This window comes from Cydia strobilella, chromosome 20 (assembly GCF_947568885.1).
Source record: "Cydia strobilella chromosome 20, ilCydStro3.1, whole genome shotgun sequence".
Lineage (NCBI taxonomy): Eukaryota > Metazoa > Arthropoda > Insecta > Lepidoptera > Tortricidae > Cydia > Cydia strobilella.
Genome location: NC_086060.1, coordinates 12,937,172 through 12,952,898, shown reverse-complemented (window position 1 = coordinate 12,952,898; position 15,727 = coordinate 12,937,172). Strand labels below are relative to the sequence as shown.

Genomic DNA, 15,727 nt, shown 5'->3' with positions numbered 1-15,727 from the left:
ACAACATAATGTACACTTAAAACTAAATAAATATGTCGTCAAACTAGAAACGAGTTTTAAGTACCTATTTTAAGAAGTCGTCTTATAAGATTATCGTATTTAAAACGTTGTATTGTATTTGGTGTCTCGAAGTTTCAAAAGGCGTATTTCTGCCAAATGGCCTCGCTTAGAGCTTTGCACTTAACATTCAACAGTTACAAACAAGTTGCTCGATTGATCGTCACATTGTTCTCAACACACAGTACAATACACATGCATTAACCAGCAATTACGCATCTTGAGGGAGCATCTTGTCGGCGTAGAGTAGACCTCAGTCCGAGGTCGTGACTTTGTATCGGGTCTGGGGCGTCACACCAGCAGACGGCACGGAACAGCACGTGCTGGTGGTCGAGCAGCGCGGGCCACACGGGCCTGGGGCGTCACACCAGCACGACGGCGCGGAACAGCACGCGCTAGTGGTCGAGCAGCGCGGGCACACGGGCCTGGGGCGTCACACCAGCACGACGGCGCGGAACAGCACGCGCTGGTGGTCGAGCAGCGCGGGCCACACGGGCCTGGGGCTTCACACCAGCACGACGGCGCGGAACAGCACGCGCTGGTGGTCGAGCAGCGCGGGCCACACGGGCCTGGGGCTTCACACCAGCACGACGGCGCGGAACAGCACGCGCTGGTGGTCGAGCAGCGCGGGCCACACGGGCCTGGGGCTTCACACCAGCACGACGGCGCGGAACAGCACGCGCTGGTGGTCGAGCAGCGCGGGCCACACGAAGCTCCGGATAGGCTGGCCGCGCGCGCCGCCCGCCGCCGCCGCGCGCCCCGCGCCCGCCACCCACACCACGTGCTTCTCGGGGTCGAAGCGTGCTGCAACACACATATTAGCAAATCTTAATTCAGAAATCATACTTGATTTTCAGCAGGTCCGCTTTGAAGCGAGTAGGTATTTTCGTTCACAATTTAGGTAAGGTACTGCCTGACCGCCTACTGCTATAAGGGAGGTACTGACTGGCGGTGAAGTCGGTGTCGAGCCGCAGCTGCGGCGCGGCCAGCACCAGTCTCCAGGCGGCGCGACAACAAGCCGCCGTCAGCGCGCGCAGCGCCGTGCTGTCCGCCAGCCCCGTGTACTCGCGCAGCGTGCTCGCCACCTGCAACCACGAATCACGATCAGTCTCCGTGTCGAAATAAAGAGTCCCTTCCCTCTGTCATAGTTTCTACATTCCTGGACGACGAATGTAATCCGTCGGATTAAATAAACTAGGACACACAACATGCACACACACAAGGGCAACATACAACATACGGACGGATAACGGAAAGCGGTTAAAACATGTGCAGGACCTAAGCCATGGATAGGCACCGTGCTTGTACCTGTGTGACGACAGTCCGCTCTGCGTCATGTAGCGGCGCTACGTGCGCCTTTGCCCGCAGCACCCTTGTGGCGGCTGCCGTCAGCCGCGCCAGTGCCTCATCTTCCGCCCCCGCGCCCTCGGAGCCGCTGTCCTCCCCCGCCGTCGCCATCGCCGTCGCCGTCGCCATCGCCGTCGTCTGCGGGGCGCGCGGGGGGTCGTCCGCGCCCAGCAGCGCCTTCACCTCGGCCAGTCGTTTGTCGCGCAGACTTATCGTCGCGCGGAACGATAACTGAAACGCAATCAGTATGTAGTGAATAATTATATATATAGTGTATACTCTTGGCAGCGGTCCGTCATGAGTGAGCTACGAGCGGTCGGGTTGAGCTGGAGCGAGGCCAGAAGGGTCGCTGAAGATAGGAAGGCGTGGCGCGAGTTTGTGAAGGCCCTTTGCACCTCTGGGGTGCCATAGGACAACAACAACAACAGTGAATAATTGTTTGCCATCGTATTTTCTCGGAAACATTCGTATTTGTCATGCTACTTCTGTCAACCTCAGTACTTATTGTACCGTACTGTGAGAGTAACTGAAATAGCATAAAACGTTCGTGCGTTTCCGTGAAAATACGATGGCAAATAATTATGCACTACACCTGTAAGCCAGATTAAATAAAGCCTCGAACCATCGGCCAGCCTATCCGGAGCTTCGTTTAATCAGCCTTCTGTTAACATTAAAAACCTACATTATTAGTATCCCTGCTTTCATTTGGTCGCCATTACCTCTAACGCTGAACATAATGCATACCTTTGTTTTCAATGTGTAATGTGTATACGTACATCTACATCACGTACCTAAATTACAAAACAAGACATTTCCCTTCAAACTTATCAACGTCCTCCTCCTAACTTTCGTCATATTTTACGAGTTAAGATTTTCTGCGTGCCTATCAAAATGTTCGCGGCAAAGAGACGTAACGATTTATTTTGTCCGACTGTATTATGCAACCGGTAATTTAGCTAGCAAAGTCCCTAGTAGATCCCTCGTACGACCCTGCTCCTGCTACAAGTAGTAAATAAACGACTGGAATGTTGCTGACATATTGAGCTGTTTGTCAGACCATCGTCGTTTAGAGTAGAGCCTCTTCGAGCCTCGTAGGTACATACCACCACCACGGAGAAGACGATTTTATGTGGCAGCGCCGGAGCGCGCCGGAGAGACGGCAGCGCGGCCAGCGCGGGCAGCCAGCGCGCCGCCGCGCCCGCCCACGCATCGCCGTACGCCGCCACCGCGCCCGCCACGAGGCTGCTCCTGCAACACAACAACAACAACACGCATAACACACACAACACATACATCAACACATTGGACGATCAGCACAGTGAAACGTGGTGAAACCATGTGAAACACTTGGACTTCTGATACAGTAAGCATCAAATAAAATAAATGGTAACGGCCATGGCCGTATTACATATTTAAAGTGACCAAATTTATTGTGACAAACTTAATTGTCACCATAGAAAAATCATGTGTCACGATATATTTTGGCCACTTGGCCGTCATTATTAAACATCTATTTGATTCTGACAGAAACCTAGGCAGGCTAGGGTGGCTCCGCTCCGGCGCCGTACCGAACGAGTCAACACGTACCTGTCGGGGGCGGGGTGCGAGTGGTCGCTGTCGGAGTGGTAGCCGTCGCTGGCCGAATCGGGCGGCGAGCGCGGCGGGTCCGGCGCGGGCTCCGGCTCCGGGCCCGGCTCCGCGCCGGACGGCGTCGGGCCCTTGCCGTCCGTCATCAGGGACAGCAGAGTGGCGCAGCCGCGGGAGTAGCTCATTAGCACGCCAGCCACCGGCCTGCAAACAGCCAAACACAAACATGTCATTCATTACCAATGTTTCATACGAGTAAATATACCTAAATAGTTTTACCTACTTATATAGCTTATTACAAGTTGCCAATGACCAATCATTGTATAAAGTAGGTCCAACCGTACTATAATACATTAGAATTAGAACAGGAATAAAAATTAACTACTTCTTTGATTATTGGATAACAATCTCCAACATACATGGTGAAATTGCCGACGGTAGTAACAAGTGCTTCTTAAATCTGCGATAAACTATACACTAGAAAGTACTAACTTCTCTAACAGTAAGCAGATCGCACGGTAGATATGATATGTAAATATCGATAGCATTCTAAGAATATTGGAAAAACGTGTAAACTTGTTTGAAAGAACGTCTAATATTGTCTACACTTATTGTTGTGTAACTTTTACTCGCAAGAGTAGCATTTATTGGCGCTCCGTTATTTTCTTTTCTACCAATCGAAAGCAAACATGCCAGCCAGTATAGGTATAAATCCGACTTAGTATTTTATTATAGTTCTTAGGGGTCATACTTTTACTGTATATTATGAATGGAACGTTATGTAAACAGTGGGAATATAACCGGCGCCGCGCCGCGCCGCGCCGCCCGGCGTCGCCGCTGCACAATGCTGAGAGTGAGAGTCGGACCGGGTCTGACTTGTTCGCAAAAAGTTACACAATATCATGATTAAATATTAAATTTCATGCAACTGGAGTAACCATAGCGATTTTCACACTATAGGTACGTGGCGCCTCGGTGTGACCAAAGTTAGGAATGTTGTAATTACACAGCAGACAGCACAAAGGCCGATTAAATTTCTAAATGTTTCTTAACAATAATAGCAGTCAAGTTGATCAAAGGTCGAAACAATATACGCAGGCGTATGAAATGGTACGCATATAGTTTTAAGAGAGTGCTCTCAGTTTTCACAATAACCAATAATCGATAATGTCGCGGAGAAATCGCTAGACAATGGGAAACGATGCTCGTACGCGATTTACGAGGGAAACGCTTCCTTGAGCTCGAGCCGCTTCCGCGAGAACACACGCTTCTACCGCTTTTGTTGGCTTGTTAACTGATCTCGGAAGCTAGCTGATCCTAGAGCCACCTCACCTCGCTATAGGTCGCCGCCACCCTACCCTCACGCCACTTTTCAACAATCTGTAGAGGAAACGAAAGTTACATTCCTAAGCTTTGCGAGACGCGCTCATTCAATAAATCCTTTGTAGCTATCTGTTCATTCTGACACATAATTAGTATTTAAATATGAATTTTTACGCAAACTGTGGGCAGGTTATGAGGGAAAGCAGTTATCTAACGTGTGGTATATAATGCTAATCTATTTTATAATCCGAGGACGGTGCCCTTGCGGCGGGCCGGGTAGCGTGTTCGTTCCGCGCCGGCGCGGCGCGCGGTCGCTCGCCTCACAAAGTTTTCCTGTCACCTCGTATGTACAATCGTACAATGCATGGTCTGGTCTCAATGTAATTACATATTGATATCCGTAAGCTGACAGGGGCTCCGACATGGCTAAATGTTAATATATTTTTCCTTTTTAGGGTTCCGTACCTCAAAAGGAAAAAACGGAACCCTTATGGGATCACTCGTGCGTCTGTCTGTCTGTCTGTCTGTCACAGCCTATTTTCTCCGAAACTACTAGACCAATTAAGTTGAAATTTGGTATACATATGTAAGTTTGTGACCCAAAGACGGACATGTAACATAAACATATAAATTTTTAAACATGGGGGCCACTTTTAGGGGGTAAATGAGAAAATTAAAAAATAAAGTTTTTCAAACTATATCGTGTTACATATCAAATGAAAGAGCTTATTGTAAGAATCTCAAATTTTTTTTTTTAATAATTTTATGATAAACAATTTAGAAGTTATTCAAGAAAATAGGCAAAAAATGACCATTCCCCCCCCTATATCTCCGAAACTACTGGGTCTAAAATTATGAAAAAAATACACAAAATAGATCTTTACCTATAGATTACAGGAACCCCTATTAGAAATTGCAGTCAAGCGTGAGTCGGACTTAATTACTTAGTTTTTGATCCGACCCCTACGAGTTTCACATAAAAAATACATTGTCTAAATTGTGTAATGTACGGAACCCTTGGAACGCGAGTCCGACTCGCACTTGGCCGGTTTTTATTGTAGGACTACCACATTATTACAATCTATAAAGTATATATATTAAACAGATGTCAATTACAATTGAAACTCAACGATGATCAACTATAATTATGTATTTTTTTATACAATTTTGGTGTTTGACGATCCTTTTGTGAAATTCTTATTATTAAGTTTGACATCTATAATAATTCAATGTTTTTAAGAATAATAATAACTGCATCAATACATTGCTCTGATATTTAGATTAAGGTAATATTTGTAAAACTTGACAATTTAAAAGTGCTCGTTGCTAGGCCTATTTGAATAAAAAATATTTTGACTTTGACTTTGACTTTGACTATGGCATGGCCAACGCACTGTAGGCTAAAATTCGGCTCTCATTGACATAGAAACCAAATATGTTATTTTCAATTTTTTTTTATTGAAATAGATTTTACCCAGCATTGTTATGGTAACTTTTGAATTTGGGACGACTTGGCATAAATAATGTCGAGTTAAGTTTTTTTTCTTGAAAAAAATTTATGGAACAGGAACAAAAAATCAGTTTATTTCAAAAACCGCAAAAAAAACCGTTAACGCTATGGGGCTATAGTGTAGGTAGACGGGGGTCTTCCAAATTGTCAAATGCATAGAATTTTTGGGTGTTGCAAGATGGTTGCAAGCTTGTTTATCGCGAATTTTCACTCCTTATTCATAATGGCGCCTTTAGCCTACTCTCGTATAGATGGCGTTGACGGTTTCGTTTGTTATTTAACAATTTTAACGCCTATCAGTGAAAGAACATGGGTCAAAATCATATAAAAATAATTAATATAATAAATGTAACTAAAAAAAATCATTTATAATCCGAGTAATCAAACCCGCGGCCCCGGGCTGACCCCGTGACCTATTGCTTCTTCATCTGTTAATCGCTGTTTACCTATTAGGTATTACCGCACCGCACTGCACCGCACCGCAGACCAAATTACTTGACGCGCTGCGATAATATCTACACTACGCATGTAGGTTACGCATAAACTACGCCATGTTCATGTAATATGTTATTAACAACCTTATTAAGGTTATTTAACTTAATAACCTTAATAAGGTTAATAAGTTAATAACTGCGAGATCGCAATACATGTTAATTTTTTTTATGTATCCTGCATGGTCAGCACCTAATCTACTTTATAATCGCTAAATTACACTTTATATAACTAACAGGAAATGCCGCAATCTTAAAGTAAGACAACATTTTAATGTCCAAGGCTTTCGACGCTTCCAGTTCGTTCCGACGTCTCGGATAACATCAAATTAAATAACCCCCACAATCCACATGATTGTGAAAGTACCCAGATGGTCCCCATCAGAGTATCCACACACTGGATACAAAGTCACGAAACACGATATTACCTATACGGTAACATACAATAAATTACAATGAAATGAATTTGAATGGACGATATTTTAATCAAATCTAATTAGTCAAACGCGTAAGGACGCGCAAGTACTGAACTTGAGCAATGAAAAATAGCAACGAAATGTGGTATTTTTTATAAAAAGGGACCTAATTGTCGATGGCGCTTAGGCCATTATTAATGATGCTCCGATATAAATACAATGACGCGCGACGCTGTGCGGCGTAAGGGCCATCGACAATAAGGTCCCTTTTCATAGAAAATGCCCCAAATGATGTGTGACGCTGACCTGGTGTCATTGGCGGGCGGTGGTTTATGGTTGTGCGGGTCGGCGCGGCGCACGAGCCCCGCGCAGGCCAGCACCTGCTTGTCGGCGGCCACGCGCGCGTCCAGCGCCGCCGCCAGCGCCGCCAGCGTGGGCGGCGCGCGCCGCACCGCCGCCAGCAGCGACGCGTTGTCGATCAGCCGCCGCTCCACGTCCGCCGCCGGCAGCGCCAGCAGCCGCTGGTGCGAGGAGGCGGCGGGCGCCGTCACCGCTGTCACGGCGCTCAGCTCCTGAACTTTGTGTAGCGCTTGCTTGTACGCCTCCACGTGGGCGGTGAGTGCGTCGCGCAGGGCGGCGTGCAGCGACACCAACTCGCTGTCGCCGTCGTCACCTGCGCCCGCTGACAGACCGTGAGTGCCCAGACCTGCGCAATCATAAATACATTCTCTATCACACCAATCACAGCATATATACATAACAGCATAATTATATAACACAAAGGAGTACAATTATTATTTGACGTTGTGTTGGCATGTTACCATTTGACACTCTTTGACTTTTACATTTACAGCATTAATATTCTTTCTATTGTTTATGATTTTCGCCAATCAACCTTCTTCTGGACAAAAAAATGCACTTGTTAGTGCGGGTTAGAATATGATATATCATTGTGTTGTCATTTCATTAGATTGTCATTCAGTGGTCTTGAAAAAACTGAAATGAATGTTATCATGTTACCCGTGCGTTCTGTTGTGGTAAATAATGCTATAACTTGTGATTGTTGCGTCGTGGTGCTCTCGTGAATAGTGTACACTGTACCTGCAGCCTGCAGGTCTACTCTTACTGCTTGCAAGTGATGTGTGTATGACATGTGTATGGTGAATATTTAGAATAATTATTAGTGTTCGGATGTTTGAACTGCCAGTTTACCGTAAGTGTTGTAGCTTTTCAATATGCTTTTAACGGTGTCATTTTCAGTACGGATCAAATCAAAGTGAAATTGTTATAGCGGCAACAGAAATACATCATCTGTAAAAATTTCCAATTGTGTATTAGCTATCACGGTTCATGAGATACAGCCTGGTGACAGACAGACGGACAGACAGACATGCGGACAGAGGTGTCTTAATAATAGGGTCCCGTTTTTACCCTGCTTTGGGTACGAAACCCTAAAAACTACAAGAACGTGAACGTGACGCGTAACGTTATCTCGGTATTTAACCAACGGTATTGTGAGTCGAGTCGACTCGAGTGAGCCGTTCAGAACATTTTCTATTGCGGTTCATTAACGACATAACGCATAAAGTGAAGTTACGCTATGAACGTTATGATACCGTAATGCTTGAAAGAAAAAGTCGGTCGGTTGAAATGATTAAGATCAGCTGCGGGTAATAATAATAACATGCAAGTGTAATATGCCTCATATCCGCGCTACAGCCTTGACTCCAGGCTTACGAAACGACAGCTAGCCTTCATACGAGGGGTCAAATCAAATCAAAATACTAAACATAAGCTCATTATCAATAATTTGACAAGAAATATTGGGTAGGATAGTGTCGTCTAAGACTCGTCTTTCCCTCGTCGTCGCTTCGATCGCTGCCGCACTTTATCGCTGCCAAGAGAGCTAATGTCACTGCCACGTCACTGCAGACTTGTATTGTAAAGACAAGATCCACCCATGCTCAGTTACGACTAATACCTTGTACTAACGAATTTCTGTCTAGCACACAGCCATGACAGCCATAAATTAATAAATTTAATTATGTACCTAATGAAATTAATACAGATGCTCTAATGAAACTGTTGAGGTATCAGTTCACTTTTGTTGTTTTTGAATTCATCATCACACGAAGTTGACGATGCATTTGTATAAAACGAAACATTAATCGCTTAAACCACCTAGGTCTACAATCTACATCTGTATGAGCTGTATTAGTGACATTGTCTTGGCGTACTCTGCTAGCCCACATTGCGTGGTAGCAAAGCAACGGGTCCAGACTCCAGCTATACGGTTGTTGAGCCAACTGTTAATGAGTCGTTATTGTTTCGGACGCGGCCCCGTTCTCACTGCGACGCGACGACAACATGAGCAGGTGCTCGCAAGTGGAGTAAGGCAATCATCGGAATTATAACAATTTAACTAGATAAGTAGTGAGTGTTAATTTGATCAGTCGAGTCCGCCAGCCGCGAGCTGCGTGTGTGTGTGATAGGTACCTACCTAACATAGTTGGTCAAACCAAATTATTAGTAAATAAGAACAAAAAGTAACTATATTCATCCTTTTCTTTTGGGTGCTTGTACTAGTGTAAGACAAGGATAGAATGATTCTCTCTGTCTAGGTTTGAAATGAGACAGTCCTTTAACAAAACTATACATACCGTGCACGGCCTGGTCGAGCTGCCGGCGCCGCGCGTCCACCGCCGCGGGCAGCGCGGGCTGGTAGCGAGCCAACGCTCTCGCCGCTCCCGCCAACCGCGCAGCCTCACCGACACCGGCTGGGCCGCCCAGCAGCGCCGCCAGACGCCACGCCAGCGCCTCCACCGGCAGCGACGGCCGCGGTGACACGTCCAAGTCCACCAGCCTGCACAAACACATGAAAAAGGTTTAAGTTAAGAAGAATGGTATATATGAATTATTGCGCGAAAGACCGCATGTATAGACTTTATTGTACAAAATAGAAACACGAGAAACACAATTACAGTTACAGAGTAAATTAAATACCTACAACAAAGGCGAACTTATCCCTGGTCAGACTCAGACTCAGACAGGGTCAGAAAAGAAGAGCATCACTCTTTCTGCTCTACCGATCTTCTTTAAGTAGCGTATGTGTACAAATGCAAGAGTTAAAAGCAATGAAAGAGCTTGTAAATGATCTTCCCTTATAGACGGTCTTCCCTTGAAGCGGACGGCGTTAGTGAGGCGTTACTTGAAGCTTCGTAAACGCAATGATGCGTTACCTATACGACACAGAGTTTATTTCAGGTCAATTATATCGAGATAGTCTAACATTGGCATCATGTAAATCTAAATTATTGGTTGTTAATAATTAAAACCTTTCAGTGAACGAAAGTTGGTGGTTGGTGGTTTCAGTCAGTTTCAGGGACCACCGGTTAAGAATAACTTGTGAAGTAAAAAAAAAACTTGAAAAATCACCCTTATCAATTTAATGGATTATTAGTATCACACCTACGTACCTTGGTTCATTGAGTTTTGATTATTTATTATTTAGCCTCGTGTAAAAAAAGGTATTACGAAAGTCGCATTTTCAATTGACCTAATACGTTTTTTCTGTCTAATATTATTATAGAGACAAGCTGTGAAAAGTACATACTTACATAAGCATAACAAACAACAAACTACCTACGTCTAAATCACCAAAATCCTAGGAAGTGGGAAAAGATATACTTATTGATCATTTACGGCCATCATCGCGGCGCCACAAAGCGTAGCGTAGCCAACTTGAAGACGCTACGACTGTCTTAATTGAAGCGGTTGCCGCTTTGTCACTCACATAGGCCAATATTACTCTGACACTCGATTACAAATAAGTATTACAACTGTTCGGGCCAAGATATATTTGGCAGGAACTCACAGACGCGTAAACTATCTATTGTGTCATTTTGTCAATTAACATATAGTTGTCAAGTTATCATCGAACCACCAGCCGCTCTGTTATTTCTACTTCACAGTCGGACCAGTATAACTCAAGCCGTCGATTATCTATAAGTATTACATCTATTTGGACCAAGATATACCGGACACGAGTTAGCATCAGTCGTATAAACTGTTTAGTCAATAAGCAAATAATTGTAGCCCCGCGGGAGTCTCGAGACAATGGCGCGCGCTCTGATTATTAGTGTTCCGCAAAAACTGATGAACGGCGAGCTGCGCGCGCGTAACGGCACCCGGCGGCGGCGGCGGCGCGGGCGCAGCGCGCAGCACGGTTCCCAGCTGCGTCTGGGTCGCATTAACACAAAAAAACCGGACAAGTGCTAGTCGGACTCGCCTACCGAGAGTTCCCTACTTTTTTAGTATTTGTTGTTATAGCGGCAACAGAAATACATCATCTGTGAAAATTTCACTGTCTAGCCTGGTGACAGACAGACGGAATATTATTTTTAAACATTAAGTATATCTATATTCGGATAGAGAATTTCCACCTTTCTTAACAGGTTTTTAGAACATCTTTTATTATAAAATAGATAGTAAATAAGGGACGCGCGAAAGCTTTTTTTTATGTAATAGAAAGCAAACAAGCACACGAGCCGCCTGATGGGAAGCAGTCATCGCCGCCCATGGACATAAGCAACATCAGAGGAGCCACTTACGCGTTGCCCACCTTTGAGAACCCTAAATACCTGCTTATTGAAGAACCCCATGTCATTATAGCGCAAGGGAAACACCTCAGAAGGTAGCTCATTCCACAACTTGCACGTTCTGCGCAAAAACGAGCGAAATGCCCGCTTGTTTTTGGTTTGCCAAGCTTATTCTACAAGTGGAATCGCGACGTAAGGAATCGCACGCACCATAGTTGGCATAACATGACAGGTTAAACCTTTCTCCTATCGTTATGTCTAGTTTAACACTTTAAACGTCTAGGTCATGTCTAGTTTCAATTTCCATATTCAGCTTATTGTATGTTAGAATTAGGTTCCAATTTCAACCAAAGCCGGCACCTCGTCCGTTTCGACAAATCCTGTTGTAATTAAGTATATATATAGGTAATGCACATTTTATAAATCGTCTGTGTTTGCGTTTTCTATTTCCTAAGTTAACGCGTCACTCAACGTGTCGCCTGTTAAACATTAGTCTCTTATCTATTCACTTAACACAAAATCGCTTTCATGTCTGTAGAATATTTGTTCCGTCAGCCGACGATGACGGCGAGTGTATAAAGCGAGTGTGTACGTTACGTGCAATGTATATTAATACTAAATATAGGAGTGTGACACGCCTTATGAGTGGAGTGAGCAATAAATCAGTGCAGATCTGCAGAAGCGCTGCATGGGCGCGGCGCGGCGATGCCGTGGAGGAGGTTTAATTATTCATTGTTCGCTCTCCGCTTTCTTTATCCACTGTTATTAGTTTTCTCTCATATTTAATCATCGAGTTACGGGATGGCTTTTATCTCGTGGATCTCGCCTCGCAGCTAGCGTTCGCGCGCGTAATGGAAATGATTAGCGGAATTATTTTTATTCGTAAAAAGTGCGAGACGGACTCGCCCACGAGGGCTCCGTTCATATTTAACTTATTTTTAGGGATCCGTACCCAATGGGTAAAAACGGGACCCTATTACTAAGACATGCTAAGACTCCGCTGTCTGTCTGTGTGTCTTTCTGTCCGTCTGTCCATTAACAAAGGATAACAAAGTGATCCTTTAAGGGTTCCGTTTTTTCCTTTTGAGGTATATGACACGCTTTGTAGCCCTTTATTATATTTTTTTTTATATTTATATTTTTTATTCATTAAATATATACAGCAAACTTTTCACTATTTCTAATTATACATTTTAATTTAAGCCAGCATTTAAAGACATAGTGTGCAGTAACAGCCCAAAAAGACCGGGGCCTGTGCTAGGGCTAGTTACAATATATGTGACACAATTTTTAGAGAGCGATCGGATTTTGGATAAACAATTTTCTTATAATATAAAGTTTACTTAATTCAATTAAAAAAGCTTCTAAAAAATTATGGTTATGCATCTCGTCAAGATCAGATCTCATGTAGAGCCAAGCTTCTAACTCAACACGCCCTAACTCTACAAGCCCTAACTTCACAAACTCCTACACCTTGTAGTCAAAATATGTGGCTTGCGGCCGTTTCGCTAAGTTCATACGTCTGTCTCATGGGAGCTAGCTAGGGTGAAAAATGTATTCACTGATTATTACTTTTCTGTTATACAGTAGTTTATTATTCTTGTAGTAACGAAATGAACCACGCCACATATTTTGACTAAGGATGTAGAGTTTCTACATGAGATCTGATAACTTGTTGACAGTGTGACTGCTAGCCATATGGTCGTCTTGGTAACATTTAACATGAAATGAAATGAAATATATTTATTTGCATTAAGTGTGGTAACATTCATGGTCATAATATGTAAAATTAGATCACACACTTAGCTAATAATAAAATGTTTTTGGTGGGATCTAATAATCTTTCACCAAAATTATTTATGCTTATTAATGGTTGATAGGGCTTATGCGAGTGAGCTGTCAGCAGCCTTCGACACTAGCTGTCACCGTTAATATCACATAACATAACGTTTTCCAATACATCATGTCACGAGGATCTACTCGTTACCTAACTACTTACAGTAACGAACGAGTGAATGTAAATGAAGTAATGAATGATCGCATACGCCGATATGAGATCGATGGCACTATCACTCCGAAGTCCGAGATTAGTAAAACAAAACGAGTTTGGGAGAAAGTCCCCGAAGTGGCCTGACCGGTTGCCTTGAGCCGCCTGCCTCGCGCGGCTCGCGTCGCGCCTCGAGTCATTTAAAAAAAGTGAAAAAAACAGATGGAAGTCATGGGAGCCGAATTTTGCAAAATTTTCGATGAAAAATGTAGGGGGCTTATCCCGATTCCGAAAAGCAAAGTTTTAACCCATCTAGGACCTATCACTCTTTCTATGATAATACGACTGGTGCTGCAGCGCTTGTGTGTATACGTATACACAATTATGTTATATCATTAACGTCAACGCACTTTAATTACCATTGATCGTTGTTGCATTGAAATAACGTATGTCTGCATGTGTAGTACATACAACACGCGCAATTTGATGATGATTTACGACACCCACTATTTAGCGGCGGCGCGGCACGGCGCGGCCCCGCGTTCAACGATTGTGTTATAAATGTTGTTATGATCACTTCAAGCACTTATCCGCGGATTGTCGGTGATGAAAACGTTGCATAAGTAGGTAAACATTGTAAACATACTTAGTTTTGAAACAAGTGTGTTTATACGCGATGTTTAAGATGCGATTTTTTACATTTCCTGCATTAAATATGTATGCATTAAAACTAATTTCATCTTTATCACAAGAAATTCTAAAAATGAAACCATTTTGAAAATGTTATGGAGTGACTTGAAGTGACGTAACCTCTTGGTCTTGGCACCACCGCATATAGAATAAGGTTTTACCTGATGGTGTCACTAATATAGTAGGCTACAAATATAATGACCAACTTTTCAGATTTTTCCCTGTACTTGCAAGAGTCTAAGCCGATATTACTTGCCAATTTTCAGTTCTAGGTCAACGGGAAGTACCCTATCCCTATACATTTGGATTCCTTGGAGAATATATCCGTAATATACATTTATTGTGGCATAAACGGCCGTATCTTTTTTTTACGTTAACTTAGAAGTGTAATTTTTTCACAGCTTCAAGAGACTGTAGACCTAAGTATATGGTTTATTCAACTCGATACCTCTACGCGTTCTCGAGATAAAGGTTCTTGACAGACGGACAACAAGTGATCCTATAAGGGTTCCGTTTTTTTTTTTTCATTTTGAGGTATGGAACCATTTTTAGGGTATGATATCATGTGAGTTGGAAGCATGGTTTCATGGTTAGACTGTGTTTAAAATTATTTGAATGTAGATATTTTTGTAACTTTCAATTGTAAATATATCTTTGCCCAGGTTGCGCTTAGTTCATTGGAAAATAAACTTATGGCCCGGTTACCTGTTGAGTAGCAGCTCGATCAGCACAGCGGAGTGCGGCAGGCTGTCGGCTAGCAGGTCCAGCGGCAGATCAGCGGCGAGCGGCGCTAGCACCCCGCTGCCCGCCCTGCCCACCACGGCGGCCGCCTCGCGGAACTGCCTGCCCTCCGCCAGCAGCAGCACGCGGCGCAGCGCCGCGCGAGGCGACGTGCCGCGCGCCTCGCGCCCGCGCCCGCGCCCGATGCGCTCGCGACTCTCCTTCTCCATGGTGGGAGAGTCAGCCCATCGCGCGACACCGTGGCGTCGCGATCTGAAATACGGCATATGTTAAAACTTTTGAAAATACATCAGTCCTGAAATAAAACTATGGAAATGGACTATATCGCGTATAATGACTTTACAATACCCACATCCCGACAACGTTTCGAACCCTTAACACTGTTAAACAGCGTTCGTGGTCAACGAACGGGTGGGGCGTTATACGCGGTTAAGGGTCCCCGGCAAGCTCGGTTCTCCATACAAACGTAGTTACGCTCTCATTTTAAAACGACTAGCTAAAAATTACTCTGAAACTTTGTACTTACATTAGAATAAGGTGTCTGTAATTAGTTTATGTAGCTTCAGATACCATAGTTAAAAAAATACAGCGAATTTAAGTTTTGCACACAAAACTTGTTTTTGCTCTATTTCGTTGTTTTATAAAATGGAGCTATATAAACTCATTACAAACCTATAGATATATGTACCTCATGTCATTGCATGTGCAAAGTTTCATTAGTAACACTAATTACAATCCAATACGTATTAGTTTTAAAATGAGAACGAAACTCCGTTGGTATGGGAAGGTGAAATTCGGCCGAGCGTGCCGGGGTATTGTGATTTGATGTACCTAATGAATAAGTATACAATGTACATACAATACAATAACCAGCCAAGTGCTTGTCGAAGGAGGGTTATTGTTATTTTGCCCCTTGGAACCTAAGAAATAATTAAATGATTGCATGACATGAGATTACTTTATACAGCGTGTTCACCTCA

General features: G+C 43.8%; 1 protein-coding gene across 1 annotated transcript; it reads right to left on the bottom strand.

Annotated features, from left to right (window-relative positions):
* Window positions 1-699: 699 nt before the first annotated feature.
* LOC134750440 (uncharacterized) lies at window positions 700-15,005 on the bottom strand. The gene is made up of 8 exons (XM_063685593.1): window positions 14,712-15,005; window positions 9,392-9,594; window positions 7,038-7,437; window positions 2,992-3,195; window positions 2,508-2,652; window positions 1,366-1,635; window positions 1,004-1,142; window positions 700-861 (listed from the first exon to the last, which is right to left on the bottom strand). The coding sequence occupies exons 1-8, from the start codon at window positions 14,954-14,956 to the stop codon at window positions 707-709; spliced, it is 1,761 nt and encodes a 586-aa protein (XP_063541663.1). The 5' UTR covers window positions 14,957-15,005; the 3' UTR covers window positions 700-706.
* Between the last annotated feature and the right edge of the window lie 722 nt (window positions 15,006-15,727).